General features: G+C 43.2%; 1 protein-coding gene across 4 annotated transcripts in view; it reads right to left on the bottom strand.

Moving 5' to 3' along the window:
* The window catches only part of PCGF2 (polycomb group ring finger 2), a 96709-nt gene that overhangs the window by 25106 nt on the left and 44436 nt on the right, over nt 1–27167 (bottom strand). For all 4 annotated transcript variants that reach the window (XM_060781244.2, XM_060781246.2, XM_067470094.1 and 1 more), the window contains exons 2-4: nt 17742–17884; nt 14698–14794; nt 1446–1501 (exon numbers count right to left, since the gene is read on the bottom strand). In XM_060781244.2, coding sequence (XP_060637227.2) covers nt 1446–1501; nt 14698–14794; nt 17742–17853 — 265 coding nt within the window. In that variant the 5' untranslated portion in view covers nt 17854–17884. The remainder of the gene's footprint in view (nt 1–1445; nt 1502–14697; nt 14795–17741; nt 17885–27167) is intronic.

Here is a 27167-nt window from a genome sequence, read left to right as displayed (position 1 = left end):
GAAGTCAAACCAAAACTCTTGTTCTTTTGTTTGTTTGTTTGTTTTCCCCTCTTAGTTTCCCGCTTTCCTATCTGGATATTGTTCCCACACTTTCGATGTATCTTTCTCTTTTTTGATACTTAGAGGCATAACGAAAAACTTAAAGTGATGACAATAGTAAGAAAGAAATCAACAAGTATTTTTTATTCCTTATTCGATCAGTAATTTTTTCTTGAGCATCACTCCTTTATTATTTGTATTATAAATAAATATTAATTTATCACACTTATAAATATATTACTTTTATTTATAACTAGCTTGGGGACCCAGCGCTGCCCGGGTTATTAGAGAAAGAGGGTAATGGCGGTTCTGTATGCCAAGTTTGGTCTTTATTGGTCATTGGATGACAGTTGCATTGTTTTCAGGAAGTGAGTGAAGGTACTTGAAGTCCCATCATCCATGATCCATCCTCCTCCAAACTGCAGAGGGATGTAGAGTGGGTCATGGGGCTCTGTTTACCAAGTTTGGTCTTGATCAGTCATTGGATGAGAGTTACAGTGGTTTCAGTAAGTGAGTGAAGGTACTGCAAGTCCCATCATCCATGGTCCATCCCCCTTAGAACTGCATCAGGATGTAGAGTGGGCCATGAGTACTCTGTGTGCCAAGTTTGGGCCTGGTCTGTGATTTGTAGGGTCTACAATTTTCTGTGGGAAGTGAATCGGGTGAAGGTACTGCAAATCCCATCATTCATGGCCCATTCTGCCCTAAACCACATCAAGTGGGCCATTGGGCCTCTGTGTGCCAAGTTGGGCCCTGATCCGTCATTGGTGTGGGACACAGTGCTCTAAGGAAGTGAATTAAACTACTGCAATACCCGTCATCCATGGTCCATCCTCGCTCAAACTGCACCAGAATGTAGAGTGGGTCTTGGGGGGGGGAGGGGGCCTCTGTGTACCAGGTTTGGTCTTGTTCTGTCACTGGGGGCCACAAGGTGTTTTGGACTTCAACTCCAACCATTCCTGACAGCTTCAGGCCCCTTTCCTATTTCCTCTGCTACCTCGGAATGTTGAGGTTGGCCAATCAGAGACCATATGCAAATTGTACCACAGTGGCAGCCAATCAGAATCTTAGAATGTTGAGGTTGGCCAATTGGAGACCTTATGCGAATTGTACCACAGTGGCAGCCAATCAGAAAGCTGCCACATACACCTCCCATCCTCCCTCCGCATATAAACACTGACTTTTATTATATACATAGATAGATAGATAGATAGATAGATAGATAGATAGATAGATAGATAGATTTATCATAACAGAACCAAGCACCTACTTCTTCTGTCTACACAAAATAAATGGAAGCAAATTTTGCTCCAACATGGGTCCAATGTTATAAGAATACATTCCTTCCCATGCACACAGAAACCCTATTACGGATGTTGTGGTTGTTCCCACAAACACAATCATACCTTTGAATAGTCCTGGAACCAGTTTGTACACTATATCTTGTAGGGTTTTATCTGATCTGAAATGCAAAAAAGAAATACAGTTATCAGCAAAGTGAGGCTGGGAATAACTTTCATAACATTTAAATCCTCTTTCATTAAGAACCAGAGATAAAGGGACCATTTTGCCCTTGATAAAACCAGGCGGAGGTGTGGGTGGAAATCAATAGACACTTTAGGGCAATTACCTCTGCAAATGTAATAGGTGATACCAGAAGCTGCGGCAAGAAGAAGCAATCTGCATTTCAAAACACAGAGTTCACTCTCTCCTGCGGTTTAAATTGAGCAGTGACATTTTAAGCATTTAGCCCAATAACCTATTTCCAGTGCCAAGAAAGACGAGCGCTGTCTCTGGATTTAAGAAGAGTGTATTGAGCTCACAAGAAAGGCCAATCCTGTCCAACATCTTGTTTCCCACAGTGACAAACCAAAGGCTCGATCTTCTCAGTACTGGCATTCAGAGAAGAGTCGCATCCTTGGATTTATGGGTATATATGGCTGTGATGCACATCCACAAACCACAGTGCTTGGTAGTTACTTTTTTCAAACTTGTTGATGTGTGCCCTTCTTCCATCTCACTGCAATGTGCGAGTACAAAGGAGAAGGTGGACTCCAGCTCACTGATCAGAACGTGAGAATGTTCTTTATTTATTTACCTTACTTATATACCGCTGTTCTCAGCCCGAAGGCGACTCACAGCGGTTCACAACAAATACGAACAGCAAAAATTCAGTGCTACAGTATAGAAACAGTTAACAACCTAACACATTACACAATTAATAAACAGTTACTACAATACCCATTCACTGTCGTCTCGTCATCAAAAACATGTTCCAGATTCGTCATCCATTGTTCCATTCCAGTGTTCATTAACCAATCATTGCACTAATTATTCGAACGCCTGCTCAAACAGCCAAGTCTTCACCTTTTTGCGGAATACCATTAGAGATGGTGCTAGTCTAATGTCTGTAGGAAGGGCGTTCCACAGCCGAGGAGCCACCACCGAGAAGGCCCTATCTCTCGTCCCCGCCAGCCGAGCTTGAGAAGCAGGCGGGATCGAGAGCAGGGTCTCCCCGGAAGATCTCAAAGTCCTGGTGGGTTCATAGGCAGAGATGCGGTCAGATAGGTAGCTTGGGCCGGAACCGTTTAGGGCTTTAAAGGCCAACGCCAGCACTTTGAATTCAGCCCGGTAGCAGATCGGTAGCCAGTGGAGTTGGCGCAACAGGGGGGTTGTATGCTCCCTGCGCTCCGCTCCTGTTAAAATCATGGCTGCCGAGCGTTGGACTAGTTGGAGCTTCCGAGCTGTCTTCAAAAGCAACCCCACGTAGAGAGCGTTGCAGTAGTCTAAACGGGATGTAACCAGAGCGTGGACTACCGTGGCCAAGTCAGACTATTCCTGAATGGTTCTAACAACTGTCAAAAAATCTGGATGCCCCACTAAGAGATAAAAAGCAATGTTTGCACATACATCCTGAAGTGTGAGCAAAGCATAAGCCCTCCAAATATTGTCAGACCGCATCTCCCATTGCTTCTTGTTACACATCATGTTAGTTAGGGTTAATGGCCACCAGGATTGTGGCTGGGAGTCAGCTGCATTATTTTATTTATTTTATTTATTTATTTACAGTATTTGTATACCGCTTTTCTCACCCCGAGGTGGACTCAAAGCGGTTTACACATAAGTAATGGCAAAATTCAATGCCAGTACAAACAATGAGAATTATACACTACAATTAGACATAAATCAAATTTAAACAAAACATCCATAAGCAGTAAAACAATCATTAAAACAATAAAACAGTCTCGTCCGTCGAATCGCCGTTCCAGTCTTTCCGAAATGCTGCATACATTTACTTCTACTTCCCAAAGGCCTGATCCCAAAACCATGATTTTAATTTTTTTTCTACAAGCCAGAAGGGACGGAGCGGATCTTAAATCATTTGGGAGTGTGTTCCATAGGTGGGGGGCCACAGCCGAGAAGGCCCTGTCTCTCGTCCCTGCCAGGTGCATCTGTGCTATTGACAGAAGCAAGAGCAGGGCCTCCCCGGATGATTTAGATTACGAGGTGGCCGTAGGGGTGGATGCATTCGGACAAGTAAGCTGGGCCAGAACCGTATAGAGCTTTATAGGTCAAGACCAGCACTTTGAATTGGGCTCAGAGATGGACCGGCAGCCAGTGGAGCTGGCATAACAGGAGGTATGCCGCCCCAGTTAGTAATCTGGCTGCCGCCCGTTGAACTAGCTAAAGTTTCCGAACCGTCTTAAAAGGCAGCCCCACGTAGAGCGCGTTGCAGTAATCACTACTGACCGAAAGGTCATAAATTTGAAGCCAGCCCAGGTTGGAGTGAGTTTTCAACCTTTGTGTAGCTTGCTCTTGACCTTTGCAGCCCGAAAGACAGTTGCATCTGTCAAGTAGGAAATTTAGGTACCGCTTTTGCGGGGAGGCTAATTTAACTAATTTATGACGCCATAAAAACTCCAGCAAGCAAGCAACAAGAATGAGGAAGCGCTCCATCAGTGTCACAAATGGACGGTGAAGCGACAGCTCCCCTGCTGGCCAGAATACCCTCATGAAAGCTGGAAAGGTAAAGAGCCCCTGTGTCTATATTGTTGTGCGTCTATGGCATTGAATATTTGCCATATACATGTACACTGTAATCCGCCCTGAGTCCCCTGCGGGGTGAGAGGGGCGGAATATAAATAGTGTAAATAAATAAATAATACATAAATAAGTTCTCTATTCTAATCTGCAGTTTAGCCACAATTGTTTTCCTTCCTGATAATGAATTGCAACATAAACCAGGATTTCTTAATCTTTTCCACTCACAATCCCTTTTTGCCAGGATTTTTAAAAGTGACTTTGAGTATATCTATATAAATAAAAATGTAATGTTCGTTTGTGGGATTAACATAACTCAAAAACCACTGGACGAATTGACACCAAATTTGGACACAAAACACCTAACAACCCAATGTATGTCCTTCACTCAAAAAATTGATTTTATCATTTGGGAGTTGTAGTTACTGGTATTTATAGTAAACCTACAATCAAAGAACATTCTGAACTCCACCAATGATGGAATTGAACCAAATGTGGCACACAGGACTCCCATGACCAACAGAAAACACTAGAAGGGTTTGATGGGCATTGACCTTGAGTTTGGGAATTGTAGTTCACCTACATCCAGAGAGCACTGTGGACTCAAACAATGATGAATTTGGACCAAATTGGGAACAAATATTCCATATGCCAAAATATGAACACAGGTGGAGTTTGGGGGAAATAGACTTTGACACTTGGGAGTTGTAATTACTGGGATTTATAGTTCACCTACAATCAAAGAGCATTCTGAACCTCACCAACAACAGAATTGGGGCAAACTTCCCACACAGAACCCCCATGACCAACAGAAAATTCTTAAGGCCACCCAGTCCAGGTCCCTTCACTGGGGCAAGAAAACATCATCAAAGCCCTCCTGACAAAGAGCCATCCAGCTATAGATATAGATAGATATATATGACTCACACATACACAGACAGGCATGGAGCCCCCCGAAATTCTCATGGTGGTCTGCGAGAAGGCCTTACTGGTACATTATTTAAACTGTTATGTTTATTCATATCATGAACTGATCAACATGCTCAATATATCCCATATGCATGGGGGTATTGGGGTAACGATACAAAAGGCTTGTTATGGTAGACCCTCTTTCACTCAGACTCAACCCCCCCCCCCCCCCCGAATCAAACTCAGCTCCCCCCGAAACAAAATCCTGGCTATGGGCCTGCACACAGATATAGTATTATAAATTTGAAAGGGACCCCTAAAGAAGGACACTGTTGCAATCTCCACATCAACAGTGACAAAGAAACAGCAAGAAATACTGTTTACCCACATGCATAAAAAAATTACATAGATTAGAAACCAACGCTTTCTCATTACTTTATTTTCCAGATCACCAGACTGGGCCACAGCAATGTGTGGCAGAGGACGGCTAGTAGGAATATAAAATAGGTATAAAAACCAGAATTTACTGATAACCAATCAGGGCCTGTGGGGCTTGCTAGACAGACTGATTTTCCTCTTTATGAAGTACAACTGAAGCATCTTCTGCAGAGTCCACCACAAACACTACACAATAGAGACGTGTAAATGTCGAAAACAGACATTTAGAAACATTTTACTGTTGCCACATTTTTGGGACCCCAACATTGAGCTAAGGGGTATAAGAAGCAGTGACCTAGACCACCACGATTCCTCCATTGGTGAGATTCAGGTGCAGACAACAGAACAAATAAAAGAGATTTGTTTAAGACGAATTATTGCTATGAGGCCACAGATTTCAGATTTCCTTGGCTCTAACTTTGATTTCTTTTGACGGACAAATCTACAGGCTTCAACACCCTTGCTGCCTTCTTCATCTATTGATTTACACATGCCGTGAATGGAGATTTATTGAGGTTGGGAAGCAAGCACACAATTACGCCTGTGTCAAACAACATTTAAAAGGCTCAGCCTTGTTTTCTAAAAATAATTTTGGCAAGCGGTATTTCTTTTCATCGACACCGCCGTGATATTAGGCCATTTGGCAAGCCTACCCTCCCCCAACCCGCTTTTGTAATGCTATTTATTACACGTACATATTGACTTTGCTTCATAATTTATGGCATGCTAATGAAAACAAGCTTTGTCCAAGAGCTGCTTGACTGGCAGTTAGGTTACACTAAAGGCCATTATATATGCTTGAGTCAATAGCTCACTTAATGTGCCCGAGGCCGAATGCCCAGGACGCACAATTATGCTTGAGGTGTTTGTTGCCGAGGGAAATGAGTCACCTTTTTTCAAACGAAGTCTAAAGCCACCTGCTGCAACCAAGAGATCTCTGGACACTGGTAACTGTCAGGGACAATACCAACTAAACTAATACCAACTTCCTTCCTTCCTTAGGCGATCCCTCGTTGTCCGAGTAGGATGATCCTCCAGGGTCGGTGTGCAGTGTGCGGTGGGTCCGTAGGTGACCGTGGAGCCCTATTCTTGATCTGCATCGTCTCCTGCAGTGAGGGCATCGGTTTCCAGGTGGAAGGTGGTCCCGGTTGGGGTTGGCTTGACGCACCTTCCTCTTGGCACGTTTCTCTCTTTCGCCCTCCATTCGTGCCTCTTCAAATTCTACAGCACTGCTGGTCACAGCTGACCTCCAGCTGGAGCACTCAAGGGCCAGGGCTTCCCAGTTCTCAGTGTCTATGCCAGAGTTTTTAAGGTTGGCTTTGAGCCCATCTTTAAATCTTTTTTCCTGCCCACCAACATTCTGTTTTCCATTCTTGAGTTCGGAGTAGAGTAACTGCTTTGAGAGACAGTGGTTGGGCATTCGGACATCGTGGCTGGTCCAGCAGAGTTGATGGCGGAGGACCATCGCTTCAATGCTGGTGGTCTTTGCTTCTTCCAGCACACTGACATTTTCCGCTTGTCTTCCCAAGAGATTTGCAGGATTTTCTGGAAGCAGCGCTGATGGAATCGTTCCAGGAGTTGCATGTGACGTCTGTAGACGGTCCACGTTTCGCAGGCGTATAGCAGGGTTGGGAGGACAATGGCTTTATAAACAAGCACATTGGTATCCCTACGGATGTCCCGGTCCTCAAACACTCTGCTTCATTTGGAAGAATGCTGCACTCGCAGAGCTTTGGCGGTGTTGTATTTCAGTGTCACTGTTGACTTTTGTGGAGAGGTGGCAGCCGAGGTAGTGGAAATAGTCAACATTTTCTAATGTTACACCATTAAGCTGTATTTCTGGCATTGGAGAGGGATTGGCTGGTGACTGCTAGAAGAGCACTTTGTTTTTTTCGATGTATATAACAAATGAAGGACTAAATCAGAGCTTTCCAAATGGTGTGCCACAACACATTACTAAGGCAGCTGCAGTGTGTAAGTGTGTCGCACAAAGGCATTGAGAAACCTCTGAGCCTATGTGAAATAAATAAATCATATATTATTAAATACTAGCCATCCCCTGCCACACGTTGCTATGGCCCAGTCTGTGTATATGTGTTTTTGTGTGTATATATGTGTGTATATATTTGTGTATATGTGTATATATGTGTGTTTGTGTATATATGTGGTTATGCACATGATTTGTAATTTTTTTTTACTTTTAAAGTCTCTTCTGCTGTGTTTTTAATGAGTGGCAGTCACTCGTTGGCCTGATACACGTATTGTGTCCAAATTTGGCGTCAATTCGTCCAGTGATTTTTGAGTTATATTAATCCCACAAACGAATCATTACATTTTTATTTATATAGATACATGAAAGGTTTTCATGAGATGCATTGTGTCACTGCACATTTCATTATTACAATTTATGTATGTGTTTGTATCGTATAATGGGTTGGTTTAACCTCTGGTTTGCTAGTAAAACATATTTGTTTCGACAGGCCTTTGATCTTTGATATTGCTGTTTTTAAATTGTTTTAAATTGTTTTTAAATTGTGTTAGATTTTAGCCTGTTCTTGTAAGCCGCTCTGAGCCCCAGGGGAGTGGCGGCATATAAGTTTGAATAATAAACAAATAAATAAAATGGAATGACTGTGTTGCGAAATGACGCATGACTAAAAAGTGTGCAATCAACAGACATGCCTGGAAAGCACAGGGCTAAACGTTGAATTTGGAGAAATAGAATGTTTTCCTGCTCACAAAATATTAGCACACAGATCCCACTATCATGGAAAAATTGAAATGCACTTTTATCACATGCCCACCATCTCCTGCTATTCTTCCCTACTACCTATGCATTTAAAAGAGCAAGGGAGAAAGCTTGCAATGTCCTAAGTGGCACGTGTGAAATCAATCAGAGATGACCTTTAAAAACCCTAATGCCATTTCGCTGCACTCTTATTGTTTGTTGTTCATTCGTTCAGTCGTCTCCGACTCTTCGTGACCTCATGGACCAGCCCACACCAGAGCTCCCTGTCGGCCATCACCACCCCCAGCTCCTTCAAGGTCAGTACAGTCACTTCAAGGATGCCATCCATCCATCTTGCCCTTGGTCGCCCCTCTTTCTTTTACCTTCCACTTTTCCCAGCATCATTGTCTTCTCTAGGCTTTGCTGTCTCTTCATGATGTACTTCAACTTTGTCTCTAGTATCCTTCCCTCCAGTGAGCAGTCAGGCTTTATTTCCTGAAGTATGGACTGGTTGGATCTTCTCGCTGTCCAAGGCATTCTCAGAACTTTCCTCCAACACCACAGCTCAAAAGCATTGATCTTCCTTCGCTCAGCCTTCCCTAAGGTCCAGCTCTCACATCCGTAGGTTACTACAGGGAATACCATGGCTTTGACTAGGCGGATCTTTGTTGCCAGTGTGATGTCTCTGCTCTTTACTATTTTATCGAGATTGGACATTGCTCTCCTCCCAAGAAGTAAGCGTCTTCTGATTTCCTGGCCACAGTCTGCATCTGCAGTAATCTTTGCACCTACAATACAAAGTCTGTCACGGCCTCCACATTTTCTCCCTCTATTTCCCAGTTGTCAATCATTCTTGTTGCCATAATCTTGGTTTTTTTGATGTTTAGCTGCAACCCAGCTTTTGCACTTTCTTCTTTCACCTTGATTAGAAGGCTCCTCAGCTCCTCCTCGCTTTTGGCCATCAGAATACATGTATTGTATTGTTATTGTACATGTTGATATTTTTTCCAACGCACAGACACTTTTTTATCTTGATGGGTGTTTGGATCTGGATGTTAGCGGACCACTGAGGCGAGACCAGTGGGAGAAAGGCGTGTAAATATTTTGCAGAGAAACCCAAGTGTTACAAGAGAAATTAATTTACACAGTGCAGCAGCTAAAAATACACCCAGAGCTGCATTTGTGGAAGACCGTCTTCTTGGTTTCTATGCCAACCATCTGTGGAGTTCATTAAGGTGCGCCAGGCTTCCCCCAAAATCCAGACAAATAGGGAAGTCGCAAGATTACAGCCTCAGAGCCCATGGAGAAAATACTGCTGGGTTTGTTTAACTGTTGTGCCTGCAGAAAGAGACGGTCCACGGCAAAAAAAAGGCAAACCCACAAGCTGTTCACCTCTCCCAAGCAAGCAAGATTGCATTATAGTCCTAATTTAATATAAGAAATATATCATCCTTAATGTACCGCATTTTCCGGCGTACAAGACGACTTTCTAAACCTGGAAAATCATCTCAAAAGTGGGGAGTCGTCTTGTATGTCAGGTATACAGTCTGTCAGATCATTGTTCCCTCATCTCCCTCGCCCTTGGCATCCCCGAGGAGAGAGGAGGAGGGCGGAAGGAGGCGAGGAGGAAGAGCAACAGGCCGCGCTACCATTCCGGCCAAGGATGGTTGCCCGCTGGGCTGTCCCGACCGCCACTGGTCTGGTGCTGGCTCCACTTCTGCCTCCAAGCCCAGAGCAGCTGCCACAGGAGCTGAAGCCGGAGCGGGGGGGGGGGGCTGCTTCCGCCCCACCCTCCGCTGAGGGCCCCTCCCCTCCCAGCCCTTCCTCCTCTGGCTTCGACTCCTGAAGCGGTTGTTCCAACTTTGAGGGCGGAGGCTGAGCCAGCACCAGGCTAGTGGCCCAGCAGGCAACCACCAGTGGCTGGCCTGGTAGCATGACGGGAGTTGAAGCTGGAGCGGGGGGGGGGGGGGGCAGAAGAGGCAGGGCCCTCCAGGGAGGGCGGGGTGGGAGAAGCCAGAGGCAACCTCTCCCGCCGCCCCCCCCCCCCCCCGCTCTGGCTTTGGCTCCCATGGCAGCTGCTCTGGGCTTGAGGGCAGAGGCGGAAGCAGTACCAGGCCAGTGGTGGTGGGGACAGCCCAGCGGGCTACCACCCCGCTGGTCTGCTACCACAGCCTGCCGGTCCTCCTCCCCACCCCCTCCCTCCTCCTCAGGCCACGCTACTCGGGGATGCTGAGGGCAAGGGAGACGAGGGAACAATGAGGGCTACAACATTCTGGAGATGTTGATAATATCTTGTAATTATGAAGCAGAACTGGATGGTCACCTGTTGGGAGGGCTTGGATGGTGTCCTTCTGCCTGGCAGGAGTGAGTGGGGTTGGACTGGATGGCCATTGGGGTCCCTTCCAACTCTAGGGTTCTATTATTGTTGTTGCTGTTGGGGAAAAGGACGTTAGACCTGGCCCTGGGCTCACTCTAGGTAAGGTAAAGGTTTGCCCTTGACGTTAAGTCTAGTCGTGTCCAACTCTGGGGGTTGGTGCTCATCTCCATTTCTAATCCGGCTATGGAAGAGGCGTAGACTTGCACGGTGAGTATATCCCAAACTCTATATTTAAACTGGAAAATGTGGGGGCCATCTTATACGCCCAGTTGTCTTTTACGCTGGAAAATACGTATACCTATGTATGTAGTCATAATTGCAGAAGAAATAAACCTGAAAGTGTTTGAGGTGTGTCTGGCTAAATGGTAGAAACTGACAACTGAGCAAATCTTGGGTTGGTATTGAGTTCAGCACTTTGTACAGTGTGATTGTCTTTTGCCAAGACTTACAAAAGCAATAACAAATCATGGAAAATTTGTGGACCTATGTCAATATTCTGTATTTTAACAAAGCACTTGGACTTGAGTTTGGGTCGTGACTTAAAGAAGTGTGGAAATCTGGTGTCCTAGGGAAGAAAAGGCAGAATTTTCATCTTGCTTCTGGCAAAGGGTCAAAGCAAAAGTACCAAGACAAACGGATCAATATGATGTAAACCGCAGTGGTACTCAGGTTAAATAGTTGTTGCAACTTCTTCCGAAGGTTTGCTTCACCGTCTGGATAATTATTCACAGACAGTCCTTTAATGAGCACGGAGATATTACTATATGATCGGATGTGGGGCAAGTGCTACACAAAGAGCCATATGTAAGTATGTTTACATTAAAGAAGGTTAGAATAATGATTTAATCAGAGTTGGGCTTTAAGTCTTATCTTAAATTACAGTCTTATGTAAATATTCAAAATCATTTCACCTCCTGATGCCTCAATTAATGTAATTTTATTGGTTATCTATTTTTATTTTGATATTTACCCATAGCGACTGTATTTCCCACCCTTGGATTATCATAGAATCATAGAATCAAAGAGTTGGAAGAGACCTCATGGGCCATCCAATCCAACCCCCTGCCAAGAAGCAGGAATATTGCATTCAAATCACCCCTGACAGATGGCCATCCAGCCTCTGTTTAAAAGCTTCCAAAGAAGGAGCCTCCAACACATTCCAGGGCAGAGAGTTCCACTGCTGAACAGCTTTCACAGTCAGGAAGTTCTTCCTAATGTTCAGATGGAATCTCCTCTCTTGTAGTTTGAAGCCATTGTTCCGCGTCCTAGTCTCCAAGGAAGCAGAAAACAAGCTTGCTCCCCCCTCCCTGTGGCTTCCTCTCACATATTTATACATGGCTATCATATCTCCTCTCAGCCTTCTCTTCTTCAGGCTAAACATGCCCAGTTCCCTAAGCCGCTCCTCATAGGGCTTGTTCTCCAGGCCCTTGATCATTTTAGTCGCCCTCCTCTGGACACATTCCAGCTTGTCAATATCTCTCTTGAATTGTGGTGCCCAGAATACTCGAGTCAATACATTTTCCCAGGCTTTTTTGGTAAAATTAGGTGCCTCGGCTTATATTCAGGTCGGCTTATACTCGGGTATATACGGTATGTTAATCCAAACCATTTAAAAGAGGAGGCATTAACACACTCACTCTGTTGTAAATGCACAAAGGGGAGGCAGAAAAATGAAGGCAAGAACTGGGGTGGCAAGACTTTCTCAAAAAATGTAGCTTCACGGTTGGAATGTATGGAAGGGATGTTCGACCTGGGCAGATCAATGAGCTAAATGCAAAGCATTTAGCTCATTGATTATGTCTGCCTCTTCCTCCATATGAGAAGCATTCCAGGCTTAGTATACTTTGCTGTCTCCTGCCATATTTACAGCAATCTCTACTTTGTTTTGCCTGCCTTCCTTCTCCTCCCACTCCAGCTGAGTTTCACCCAGGACAAACTCAATCAAAGCTCAGTCTCCTAGTTAACAGGATACAACGCCCTGCCTTGTGAACCAAATGCCTGTAAATCACTTCTCAGGGACTGCAGCCAGCAAGTACTCACTCCAGAAGTGGGGGGAGGAATTTCGGGTCAGAGGGCAGGAATCCCAGGCAGGCTTATGCTAAGCCCCTTTTCGAAACAGGGCAGTTGGAAAGATTATAAGCTTTGGGCCGTAGCAATGTTCACCTCACCTCTTGGTTAGGCAGAATGCAACCGTAAATGGAACAGAGAAGGCATTTATCATTGGCAACATGGAATAAGATAGAGATAGAAAAATAGAGCAATGCTCATTCATAAGCAATGGCTCCTTGCAGGCATGTAGCCGGGGGGGGGGGGGGGGGGGGGGGCTTGAGGGGCTTCAGCCCCCCCCCCCGAAATTCTGATGGTGGTCCGCGAAAAGGCCTTACTGGTGCATTATTTAAACTGTTATGTTTATTCATATCATGATCTGATCACCATAATCAATATATCCCATATGCATGGGGGTATTGGGATAATGATACAAAAGGTTTGCTAGGCTAGACCCTCTTTCACTCAGATTCAGCCCCCCCCCCCGAAACTCAGCCCCCCCGAAACCCCCCCTGAAAGAAATTTAGCCCCCCCCCCCCCCGAAACGAAATCCTGGCTACCGGCCTGGCTCCTTGAGATAAACAGAAAAGTAGGAATAGCATCATCATACTCTGTTGAAGAGCATCAATCTATATAAATAAACATGTACTGTTCGTTTGTGGGATTAACAGAACTCAAAAACCAGTGAGCCAATTGACACGAAATTTGGACAGCATACACCTAACAACCCAATGTATGTCCTTCACTCAAAATTTTTTGATTTTGTCATTTGGGAATTGTAGTTGCTGGGATTTATAGTTCACCTACAATCAAAGAACATTCTGAACCCTACCAATGATGGAATTGAACCAAACTTGGCACACATGACCAACAGAAAATACTGGAAGGGTTTGGTGGGTCTGGTTTGCCTACTCTGGAACATGCAACATATAATTGTCCTTCTTTAGGGGTCCCTTTCAAATCTAGGATACTATATCTCTCTGTGAGTGAATCATCTAACTGTCTGTCTGTCTATCTATCTGTGTACCTGTCTACCTGTCTATCTGTCTATCTGTCTATCTATATCTATGGCTGGATGGCTCTTTGTCAGGAGGGCTTTGATTTTCTTGCCCTGGTAATGGTAGTTGGACTGGGTGGCCTTAAGCATTTTCTGTTGGTCATGGAGGTTCTGTGTGGGAAGTTTGCCCCAATTCTGTCGTTGGTGAAGTTCAGAATGCTCTTTGATTGTAGGTGAACTATAAATCCCAGTAACTACAACTCCCAAATGTCAAGATTTTATTTTCCCCAAACTCCATCTGTGTTCATATTTGGGCATATGGAATATTTATGCCAAGTATGGTCTAGATCCATCATTGTTTGAGCCCACAGTGCTCTCTGGATGTCATGAACTACAACTCCCAAACTCAAGGTCAATGCCCACCAAACCCTTCTAGTGTTTTCTCTTGGTCATGGGCATTCTGTGTGCCACGTTTGTTTCAATTCCATCATTGGTGGAGTTCAGAATGCTCTTTGATTGTAGGTGAACAATACATCCCAGCAACTACAACTACAATATAGCAATATTTAAAACTGATATTGTACTATGCTAATAATATAATATATTGTATGTATATATACCTTCTAAGCCGCTCTGAGTCCCCTTCGGGGTGAGAAGGGTGGCATATAAATGTCGTAAATAAATAAATAAATAAATAAATTCCCAAATGACAAAATGATTTTTTTTTTGAGTGATGGTCATTCCTTGGGTTAGTAGGTGTCTTGTGGACAAATTTGGCAGCAATTCGTCCAGTGGTTTCTGAGTTATGTTAATCCCACAAACGAACTTTACATTTTTATTTATATAGAAGATGCTACTTTGAGGTCCTTAGAAAAAGGATAGGAGAGATATATATCAAATAAACCCTCTTCCATCAAGCGGTCAAGCTGACAGAGGATGCCCCGAAGTTCAGAAAAGTAGAAGACTAATAGCAATGGATGGCCCCATCTGTGACTATTCCATGTAACCACTTCTCAATACAACTGCTAATGTCGTATTATAAGATTCAAAGCGGTTCTCATGCTCCTGTCTGAATCCATCCTAAGCAGATTAATGGTTAAAATACAAATAGACAGTAATTACCTGATACTGAGAAGAGGTCGTGTTTTATGCACTTGAACATCACACATTGGGCAATATTTGTTGGTTTCCAGGTAGCGGACAATGCAGGTTTTGCAGACTAAAAAAGAAACAAAAGAACAGGGATGAAATATTACAATTGGCTAGCATTGCCTTGCCTCTGAAAGTAAAATGTCTTTGGTTCAGCTCTGGAGTCACATCATGAAAAGCCATCAAGGGAGTTCAACATTAATTTTTGAACAAATGCATAGTGATTACTCAGGAATTCATTGGCTGAAGAACGTCCCCTAAATGTTAAGGTCCCGAAGAGCTACAGGCAAAATTGCAAAGCGAAGGAAGCAAGAGACATTGGAGGTGACACTAAAAAGATATTATTTAATATGCCAGTTTCTCTTGCTCTGCATGGAAAATACAAAACAATAGTATAGGGAGCATAAAGCCTTCTGGTAGTAAAGTGGTATAATACAAGGTTCCATGACAAAGAAACAAACAAAGAAACATTTCATTGGTTTCAAATTATTTCAAATATTTGGAGGAAACAATGGGACTTATATGCCAGCAGTACACTGGAGACCCTTCTACGCTGCCATATAATCCAGATTATCTGTTCTGAACTGGATTACATGAGTCGGTACTCAGATAATGTGGGATTTTGTCCCGATATTCTGAGATATAAGGTCGTGTGGATGGGCCCTGAGAATTCTAAATGCCCCCTGAAACAGAAAATATTTTTAATATATACTACCCGTCCCTTGCCACATGTTGCTGTGGCCCAGTCTGCGAATATTTGTGTACACTTGTATATATGTGTGTTTGCACATATATATGTGGTTTTGCGCATTTGTTTTAACATTTTTTGGCTGTTTTTCAGTGTTTCTATGAGTGATGGTCACTCGTTGACCTGATAGGTGTATTATGTCCAAATTTGGTGTCAATTCGTCCAGTGGTTTTTGAGTTATGTTAGTCCCACAAAAGAACATTACATTTTTATTTATATAGACTAGCCATCCCCTGCCATGCGTTGCTGTGGTCCAGTCCGTTTGTATGTGTTTTGTGTGCATATATGTGTATGTTTGCGTATATATGTGGTTTTGCGCATGCATTGTAATGTATTTTTTTTATTTTTTGGCTTTTTAAGTCCCTTCTGCTGTGTTTTTCAGTGTTTTTATGAATGATGGTTACTTGTTGGCCTGATAAGTGTATTGCGTCCAAATTTGGTGTCAATTCGTCCAGTGGTTTTTGAGTTGTGTGTTAATCCCACAAACTAATATTACATTTTTATTTATATAGATGTGTAATTGTGATAATTTTATGCTTATGTTGTTTTGTTAATTTTATTATGCTGTTTACTCTGTATGTTTTGCTTGGAAACTGCCCTGATTCCCTCTCGGGGAGATAGAGCGGTATATAAATAAAGTATTATTATTATTATTATTATTATTATTATTATTAAAAATTATTTAAAAATAATTCTTCTCACCTCTATTGAGGGACTCAGGCCGGTTTCCAACAACAATCTCACAAACAGTCAATAAAACGTCATATTTCATATTCCAACAGAACATTAAAACAGCAAATACAATCAAGAACTACAATGGTCGGTCGTCATACTAAAATCGTTATTCAACATCATCCATCCGTATCTCAGGGTATTAGCTCACTCATCGAATGCCTGTTTCCATAACCAAGTTTTCACCTGTTTCCTAAACGTCAAGATAGAAGGGGCGGTTCTGATCTCCAGTGGGAGAGAGTTCCAGAGCCAAGGGGCCACCACCGAGAAGGCCCTGTCCCTCGTCCCCACCAGGCGCGCTTGCGAGACTGGTGGGACCGAGAGCAGGGCCTCTCCAGACAATCTTAACAATCTTGACGGTTCATAGGGGAGAATACATTTGGAGAGGTATTATTATTATTATTATTATTATTCTGTTAGCGTAATAATAAATATATCTACACACATAGAACTCACAGAACAGCTTTACTCATATTGCTCATAGTTATTTGTATTTTGGACTTTGCTGGATGACACAGATATCACAAGCAAAGTATTACCAAGTCAATCCCAATACTGCTGTCCAAGATGACATGGGGCAGCCCTATGCACCGCTGCCTTACTGCTAAACGTCTGGAACATCCCTTCCCTTGTAGTTCCTCCTTTCCTGAACAATCTGTCCAGCCTTTCACAAAAATGAGCATTATTTGGGCTGACTATGTTGTTAGATCAATAGGTACCGCTCCGGAGAGACGGTAACGGTGCTCCATGCAGTCATACCGGCCACATGACCTCGGAGGTGTCTATGGACAACGCTGGCTCTTCAGCTTAGAAATGGAGATGAGCACCACATTCCAGAGTCGGACACGGCTGAACTTAATGTCAGGGGGAAACCTTTACCTTTACCTATGCTGTAGCTAACTCCACACCTCAAAGGTGATTACCTTTCTTAGGTTTGAGACCGTACCCTTCTCCCAACGTGGACATCATCTTACAGTAACTGCATGCTCTGCCTACCTTTCTATGTGTTGTTTGAGAGTTCCCCATCTCACCATACCTGTTTTTAATGCCTGGAGCCTGTGTCAAAGGTTACGAAACGCATGGAAGAAGAGGGAAACGTTCCTTCACAGTCATGTCAAGTACATTCTCTAATGTGGCTCATATCTGAAAATATTCGAAGTGTTTAAACAGCTCATCTCTCATCTTGGTGATTAATTGAAAGAAATCCTCAACTACTTAATGCTGTCAGGTCTCAAGTATGTTTGCATCTTGTCTCTTGATTTTTGTGTCTCTTCCTTTGTAATAAATCAAATACAACCTTCACACCCTGACAGCTTAGAATAATTATTTTTTGAATTGCGACCCCAAGATTGTTAAGATAGCTCAGGGATTGTGGGTATTGTAGTCCTAAAATATTTTTTCCAAGCTCTGAACTCAAAAGGGGTTGCTACTGTTTTTCATAAAGTACAACTGGCTTTACACTGAAACGGGGGGGGGGGGGGGGCAAAACAGATTCCTAGTTAAGTCCCCAAAGTACCAGAGTTGTTTTTGTACTTACAAGAGTGTAAGCATTCCACAATGGTTGTGGCATCTATGAAGTAGCCTCCACACAAGGCGCACATCAAGTGCGGGTTGAGCTCTGTGATTTTTATCCTGGTGGTCCTGTGCATTTTGGATCCTGGGGAGCTCAGTGCGTCCTTCCTAGAATTAAGAAGGGAACAAAAAATTTGGAAGTCAACAAAGCAGCAAAAGAAAATATTAATGATGAAGCCATGCTTTTCAAACCAGAGTTCCATATATACACAGCCTTTATTGGCATACAAAAGCAAAATCACAACACAAGCATCTACAACAAGGGGAGGTCATAGATAAAAAGGAAAACATACTTAAAAGTTACTAATCTCAAAAATAAAATTTGCAACAGTCTCACAATAGAGTGCATCAGAGTTGCTCAGAAGATATGGAATTTTATAACACCCATGCCATTGACAACACTCTGAAAAAATGGGAATTCCTGAATTTCATCCACATAGTATCATATTTGGGGCAAACAAACGAAGAAAAGTGAAATGTTTCAACAGAGACCAAGTCACAACAACAAACCATTTTGGAATGTTTCATGTTTTTTATATCTTCCATCCAAAAGATCTGATGGCAACACATTACATTTTGCTATCACCAAAACTCTCCTCTGGGTGGGATTAATCAAAATGCGACAATAAGATGCCATGATTCCATTCTCACATGGAATTAATGATGTGGTAGGGGAACAGGGGCGGCTCGTCCATTATGCGAAGTAAGCAGTCGCAGAACATTTTTTTTTGCCAGGGGCGCAGAGGCGCCTCTGTAAATGCCCCTCGACTGCCACTTGAGGAGCGCCCCCTCAGCTCACAACAGCCCTAGCAGTCCGGGGGGGGGGGGGAGCCTCGGCTTTTTTGCCTCAATGCCGGGCGATCCTCTTCCCAAAGGGAAGGCCCTTGAGCCTCGCTTCGACTCTCTCATTCCTGCTCCACCCGGCCACTGGGTGTGCGAGCAGAGCCAGCGCTCAATTGTTCTCAGCGTTCAATCCCTACCCCAAGACCGGCTCCCTTTCCCAATCCCCTGACGCTCCACCTGCCTCCTCTCCTCTCCTCTCCCCAATCCGCGGGTGGGCCAAGGGGTGGAGCCGCCCACGCCTGGCCTGCTTCGGATCCGGAGGCATGTCTGAAGACCCCAGCGTGCGCACCAAAAGCCGCCTCTTCTCCTGACTTTCTCTTCAGCCATTGGGACCAAGAGAGAGAGAGAGAGAGAGAGCCCCTTCCAGCTGGAGATATCTCCCACCTCCGCTCCCTCCTTTATTTTTGTGCCTACCTTCAGGATAGGTGATCTCCACCTCTCTCTCTCTCTCTCTCTCTCTCTTGATCCCAATGGCTGAGGAGAAGGTCAGGAGAAGAGGTGACTTTTGGTGCACACACCGGGGTCTTCAGGCACGCCTCTGGACCCAAAGCGGGCCAGGCAAGGGAGCAAGTGCGACAAGTGTAGTTACTGGGATGTATAGTTCACCTACAATCAAAGAGCATTCTGAACTCCACCAATGATGGAATTGAACCAAATATGGCACACAGAACTCCCATGACAAACAGAAAATATATATCAATGATTGGTTGGGGGCGGGGGGCAAAATACTGTTTGCTTACCGTTGAAAATTACCTAGGGCCGCCTCTGTAGGGGAACAAGTTGTTTTTGCTGCAAGAGTCAGATTATGAAAGTCAAGATCCCAAAGTCTGCTTTTGACTGGTTTATAGGCTTATAAGCTGCTCCAAGTCCCTTGGGGAGATGGTGGTGGGGTATAAATAAAGTTTTTTTTTAATAATAATAATAATAATAATAATAATTATTATTATTATTATTGTCATTCCTCGTTTGTAAGCATTAAGAGTGCTTCCAAAGACAGGCCAATTGCATCGATCTTTCTGAAAATCAAATAATACAATTCTGAAATAAAATGAACTGATAACAGAGAAGGAATATAGCTATCGGGGTCTGTTTGAAAATGTAAATGCAGTCAAAATTTTATAGCTCTCATCCATGTTGAGGTTTCAAGAGTGATTTGACCCGTCTCAATGCACAGCAGGATGCAAGGAACACATCTAAGGAACCCAATTAGTTTCCGGAGAAACTTGGAATGTAGTGTATTAAATGATTTATTGAATGCAGAAATCCAAATAGGCGAGCCATACAGGAACAGAGAACAAATCCCAGCCTCAAAAACTTTGAGGGCAGCAGGGATATATTGGTTACCCTTGCCATAGAAAAAACCGATATATTGCTGCAATGTTGTAATGTGCAGAAGCCATTACTACTTGTCACTGTGAGAGCCACAACAGGTTGGAGAACGTTATTTAACTAGGAGACGCTGATGACTATTATGTTGTTGCTTCTATTGTGGTTTTATACTGTTATAATGTTTAATTTGTATTTTGTTGTTATGTGTGCTGACTTGTTGTAAACCGCCTTGAGTTGCCGATAAGGCTGAGAAAGGCGGTATACAAGTATAGTAAATAAATAAATAATAAATAATATCTATAGCAAATACCAAGATATTGAAAGTATTTGACCTGTTAAATTTTGTGGCCTCTGATCTGTCAAGATATAGAATCATAGAATCAGAGTGGAAGAGACCTCATGGGCCATCCAGTCCAACCGCATTCTGCCAAGAAGCAGGAATATTGCATTCAAAGCACCCCTGACAGATGGCCATCCAGCCTCTGTTTAAAAGCTTCCAAAGAAGGAGTCGCTACCACACTCCGGGGCAGAAAGTTCCACTGCTGAACAGCTCTCACAGTCAGGAAGTTCTTCCTAATGTTCAGATGGAATCTCTTTTCTTGTAGTTTGAAACCATTGTTCCGTATCCTAGTCTCCAGGGCAGCAGAAAACAAGTTTGCTCCCTCATCCCTATGACTTCCTCTCACATATTTATGCATAGCTATCATGTCTCCTCTCAGACTTCTCTTCTTTAGGCTAAACATGCCCAGCTCTTTAAGCCGCTCCTCATAGGGCTTGTTCTCCAGACCCTTGATCATTTCAGTCGCCCTCCTCTGGACACTTTCCAGCTTGTCAATATCTCTCTTCAATTCTGGTGCCCAGAATTAGACACAATATTCCAGGTGTGGTCTAACCAAGGCAGAATAGAAGGGTAGAGGGGTATGGGCTTCTACTTTTTGGAAAAAATGAGAATTTTAGATTTCTTTCTATTTATTTCACAGTAATTAGCAAAGCAATGATTTAATCATTTAAGGCCAATACTAGATAAGGACAGTAGCACATCATCATCTGCATATAAGAGTAATGGACCATGGGTAGAATGGAGTTTGAGTCTATGACCATTCACCAACACTAAAGTCTGATGTAAATAATACAGGAATATGATGAACAATGGAAGAGCCAGAATGCAGCCCTGCTTGACCCCACGTGTAGCACTACTTCTAGAAGCTAGCTGCCCTTCCTCAGAGCATCTAATTTGACAAATGGTAATGGGGTACAGTTGTGTAATTAGAAACAAAACACTAGGGAGGTCCATAGCAAATTGCAATTTAGGGGCTATACCAGTGATTCCTGTCACTCTTAAGCGGAATTTAGTCTGGTCCAGTGCAAAAGACACAATAACTTTGCACAAAGGCAAGAGGAAAAAGAACAGAAAAACTTTACTCTTGTCAGCAGAGTCAAAACATAAACTTGCAGTGTTGCATACAAAATAAACAGTGCAACAAACTTACATAGTCCTTGTAAGAATTACAGAATGCAAAGAGCATGGCTGCTTCATCTTCCTTCAAACGAGCAGCGCAAATGGTTGAGCAGAATGCTGTGAGCATGAGCTCCTCAGAGCAAAAGCTAAACTGTATTCTAAAACACGTACAGTTATACCCCACCGGGTGTGGCTCAAATTTACTAGCTGACCTAGATTAGCAGCTGCACATAATGATTAACAGTATAAGGTCTTCTTTAACACACACACTTAATGTTGATCCTTTTGCAACTTACTGTAACAGTTCCCAACCTTTTTTTTTAACCAGGGACCACTCTCCAACATTAGTACCAAAAGGGTTACAAATCGGGTTTTGGTCAACTTTAGGTCCAGTTTGTTTATTTGGGGTGCTGATTCAGAAAATTGCATTAGATAGACCACATCAGCTCTAGTTTCTGATACAGGACATATGCCATCCGGTAGACACCATCTGCTCGCACAAAGAAAACCATATTTAATAATCTAGAGCTGATGTGGTCTACCCAATGTAATTTTCTGAATCAGCACCCCAAATAACCACAGGAACAGGCCTACAAATGAAGGCGCCCCCACTTCCATGTGCGACATGGAATGGCTCTGCTCAGGGGGAGGGAAGAGGAGGAGAAACAGCAGTCAGGAGGCTTGTTGACACGCCTTTTATGGGTAGTCAGGCTCTCCCTTCCTGATATCCCCATTGCCTCTGCACTATAAGATGTTTCCATGAGACCAGTTGCTCTCGTTACAACAGTGGAGTAATGGTGATGCTGCGGACCATATTTTAGTTCTTGGGGATCATTGGACTATACGGGTAACAAACTTTATTTATCAAGGATATCTTTGTGTTTGTGTATCATGTTTTCATGCAAATGTGAGTAGATCAATAGGTACCGCTCCGGTGGGAAGGTAACTGCGCTCCATGCAGTCATGCCAGCCACATGACCTTGGAGGTGTCTACGGGCAACGCTGGCTCTTCGGCTTAGAAATGGAGATGAGCACCACACTCCAGAGTCGGGCACGGCTGCACTTAATGTCAGGGGAAAACCTTTACCTTCACCTTTATCATGTTATCAGTGTTTTCTATAAATTTCAGAACTTGAAATTAATGACACCAGTGCTTCACCGTGTTTGGCCCTAATTTGAAAATCCTTGGTTACTTGCTGATAGTGAAACTTTTGGGAACTGAAGTCCAAAACTTCCAAAGATTGGACTACATTGATGATGACACAAAATTCATTATAGCTATCTACAGATCTTATCTAATGAAACCAACCATGAGTCAGTAGTTTATGTGTTGGAGCAACAATTTGTCATCCACAGGTGCAGTGGTTGACCTTGAACCAATAGTTATCTCAAAGATTGACCTGCTTTGCAGGTGAGAAAGAAGATATCAATGTAACGAATAAAAATGAAGTGTGAATTGCTGAAGAATATTTCTTGTTTTGTATGCTTCTTTTAACTTTTTCGTTCCATCTGATCCTCCTTCCAGTTATATTACATGGCTTCTCACCCAGTGTTTCTAAATTTTTAATCTTTACAATCGGCCCTGCCCATTGTGTTCAATTGCTATGAATGAATAATTGTGGGTTTTTTTATTGCTTTGTGTGTTTACCTGTTTTGTTTTTTGTATTATTTTGTATTTTGCATGTTTATTTTTATTATATTTTATTGTTTGTATTCTTATGTTGTACTAGCTGTACCCGCCACGCGTTGCTGTAGCCAACCTTCCCTCTTTCTCTCCTTCTTTCCCTCCTTCCTTCACTCCCTCTTTCCTTCCTGCTTTCCTGTCTTTCCTTCTCTTCCTCCTTCTCTATCTCTTTCCTTCTTCCCCCTTTTTCTTTTTCTTCTGTTGTCTCTCTTTTCTTCCTTCTCTCTTTCCTTCACTCCCTTTCTCTACATCTTCTCCCCTTCCTTCGCTCCCTCTTTCCTTCCGTCTTTCCCTTTTTTCTTTCCTTCTCTCCTTCCTTCCTTCTCTAACTTTCCTTCCTTCCCCCTTTTTCTTTCCCTCCTTCTTTCTCTCCTTTTTTCCTTCTCTACCTCTTTCCTTCCTTCCTTCTCTTTGTTTCCATGCTTCCTTCTCCCTTTCCTTGTTTCTTTCCCTCCCTCTTTCTTTTCTTTTCTTTCTTTCTTTCTTTTCTCAGCTTCCCTCCCTCTTTCTTCCCTTTTTTCTGTATTGTCATTTAGCTTTCCGTCATTTAGATTTTTGGGGCTTTTTAAGTCTTGTCTGCTGCGTTTTGTTGGGTTTTTATGAGTGAAGGACATACAATGTGGTCTTAGGTGTCTTGTGTTCAAATTTGGTGTCAATTCGTCCAGTGGTTTTTGAGTTCTGTTAATCCCACAAACATTACATACATACATACATACATATATATATATATATATATATATATATATATATATATACTTGGCCTCATGTAAGCCACCCCAAGTCCCCTTGGGGGAGATGGTGGCAGGGTATAAATAAAGCTATTATTATTATTATTATTATTATTATTATTATTATTATTATTATTTTACTAACATAAAAACAGTATGTCACAACAAACAAGATCTATATGCTGGATTTTGTATCACAAAATCACAAGTCGAACACTTCCCAAGCATCTAGGACTGTGTGATGTATTTTTGAATGATGCGCGCAGATCCAAGTAAGGTGGCCTTTTGCAGTTGACAGATTGTGATTTTGTCAATGTTTATTGTTTCCAAATGCCGGCTGAGATCTTTTGGCACGGCACCCAGTGTGCCGATGACCACTGGGGCCACCTGTACTGGTTTATGCCAGAGCCTTTGCAGTTTGATTTTGAGATCTTATTATTCTTATTCTTGATTTATTATTATTATTATTATTATTATTATTATTATTGATTAGGGAAAATACTCCATTACTCATTTTAGAATGATAAATTTTGCCCGTTTCTTTGTTTGCCTTATTTCACCATATAGAAAATTTTGAATTAAAAACGGACAAGCAGACATATAGAATGACTAGCCATCCCCTGCCACGCGTTGCTGTGGCCCATTCTGCTGATCTGGAAAATAAAGTAATGAGAAAGTGTTGGTTTCTAATATATGTAATGTCTTTCTGCTTGTGGGTCAACAGTATTCCTTTGTTAGTGTTGATGTGGAGATTGTCTGGTTTGCCTACTCTGGAACATGCAACATATCATTGTCCTTCTTTAGGGGTCCCTTTCAAATCTTTGATACTGCATCTGTCATATACATATGTCTCTGTGTGTGAATGGTTGGATAGCCCTTTGTCAGGAGGGCTTTGATTATGTTTTCTTGCCCTGGTGAAGGGGGTTGAACTGGATGGCCTTAAGGCAGCATTTCTCAATCTGGGGTTTGGGTCCCCGGGGGGGGGGGGGTCGCAAGGGGGTGTCAGAAGGGTCAGCAAAGACCACCAGAAAATGCAGTATTTTCTGTTGGTCATGAGGGTTCTGTATGGAAATTTTGGCCCAATTCTACTGTTGGTGGGGTTCAGAATGCTCTTTGATTGTAGGTGAACTATAAATCCCAGTAACTACAACTTCCAAATGCCAAGGTCTATTTCCCCCAAACTCCATCTGTGTTTATATTTGGGCATATTGAGTATTTGTGCCAAGTTTGGTCCAGATCCAACATTGTTTGAGTCCACAGTGATCTCTAGATGTAGGTGAACTACAACTCCCAAACTCAAGGTCAATGCCCACCAAACCCTTCCAGTGTGTTCTGTTGGTCATGGAAGTCCTGTATGCCATGTTTGGTTGAATTCCATCATTGGTGGAGTTCAGAATGCTCTTTGATTGTAGGTGAACTATAAATCCCAGCAACTACAACTCCCAAATGTCAAGGTCTATTTCCCTTAAACTCCATCTGTGTTAATATTTGGGCATATGGAATATTTGTGCCAAGTTTGGTCCAGATCCATCATTGTTTGAGTCCACAGCGCTCTCTGGGTGAACTATAATTCACAAACTCAAGGTCAATGTCCACCAAACCCTTCCAGTTTTTTCTGTTGGTCATGGGAGCCCTGTGTGCTATGTTTGGCCCAATTCCATCATTGGTGGAGTTCAGAATGCTCTTAGATTGTAGGTAAACTATAAATCCCAGCAACGACAATTCCCAAAAGACAAAATCAATTTTTATGAGTGGAGGACATAAATTGGACTGTTAGGTGTCTTGTGTCCAAATTTGGTGTCAATTCCCCCAGTGGCTTTTGAGTTCTGATGGTAGCACAAACTAACATTACATTTTTATTAGATTATTATTATTATTATTGACTAGGGAAAATACTCCATTACTCATTTTAGAGTGATAAATGTTGCCTGTTTCTTTGTTTGCCTTATTTCACCATATAGAAAGGAGCCCCCGGTGGCGCAGTGGGTTAAACCCCTGTGCCGGCAGGACTGAAGACTGACAGGTCGCAGGTTCGAATCCGGAGAGAGGCGGATGAGCTCCCTCAAAATTTCAATTGGTACAACGGGCGGCAGCTAGGTTACTAACCAGTGGTTCTTACAGGGAGCGGTCAACCCTCCTGTTTAAGGAGCTCCATTGGCTGCGTTCATTTTCCGGTCCCAATTCAAGGTGCAGGTTTTGACCTACAAAGCCCTGAACAGTTTGGGACCCGCCTACCTGCGTGACTGCATTTCTGTGTACGAACCCGCATGATCTCTTCGATCATCTGGAGAGACCCTGCTCACACTCCCACCTCCTTCGCAGGCGCGATTGGTGGGGACGAAGGAGAGGGCCTTCTCGGTTGAGGCCCCTCGACTCTGGAACTCACTTCCCAGGGACATTAGATATGCCCCACCTTTTGCAGTCTTTAGGAGGAGCCTGAAAACCGGTTGTTGCAGTGTGCCTTCCCAGAATAAGGAAACTCTCAGCAATATGCCCTCAAAATGCACTTTACCATTGGAGCTCCCGGTGGCGCAGTGGGTTAAACCCCTGTGCCGGCAGGACTGAAGACCAACAGGTTGTAGGTTCAAATCTGGGGAGAGGCGGATGAGCTCCCTCTATCAGCTCCAGCTCCTCATGTGGGGACCTGAGAGAAGCCTCCCACAAGGATGATAAAAACATCAAAATCATCCAGGCGTCCCCTGGGCAACGTCCTTGCAGACGGCCAATTCTCTCACAGCAGGAGTCACTCCTGACACGACCAAAAAACCATATAGAAAATCTTGAATTAAAAATGGACGAGCAGATAAATAGAACGACAAACAAATGTTCCCTTCCCAAAATCAGGATGCTTGGATGGCAAGCTTCTTCTAAGTAAAGAAATCTGAACCAAGTCTGAATAGGATGTATCGCATGTCTCAGATTAACTGAGGAACGTTTCTGATCTGAAATAAAACGAGAGCCTCGCTTCTATTTTATAGGTGAAAATGGGCTGCTTTAAAAATATGAAAGAGCAAAGAAAGCCCTTTTGGCTATGCAACCTGGGGAGCCCATCACTGTAGTCCCAAAATAAGTACCTTTCTCAAGCCCTACATTTCTCAAGCTCTACCTCAGAGGAGTCTGCTCTTGTTTCTCTTTGAAGCACCGCTCAGAAATTCATGGCATGGGTTCTCACTGGAAACAGCAAGTCCAGGGTAATGGTTCATTCATGGACACAATAGGCAACCGCTTCATAAGGTGGGTAATCCATTCCTGAGGCATAGGTCAGGACAAAACGACCTACCTACAGTGAAGCTAACTGGAAGGAGTCAAGAGAGATACTTATTTTTCACTGCACTGTATGTTAGTGTC

Source organism: Anolis sagrei, chromosome 6, assembly GCF_037176765.1.
Source record: "Anolis sagrei isolate rAnoSag1 chromosome 6, rAnoSag1.mat, whole genome shotgun sequence".
NCBI classification, from domain to species: Eukaryota; Metazoa; Chordata; class Lepidosauria; order Squamata; family Dactyloidae; genus Anolis; species Anolis sagrei.
Note: the sequence above shows the minus strand (reverse complement) of the source record. Positions and strands in the feature narration are given on the sequence as shown.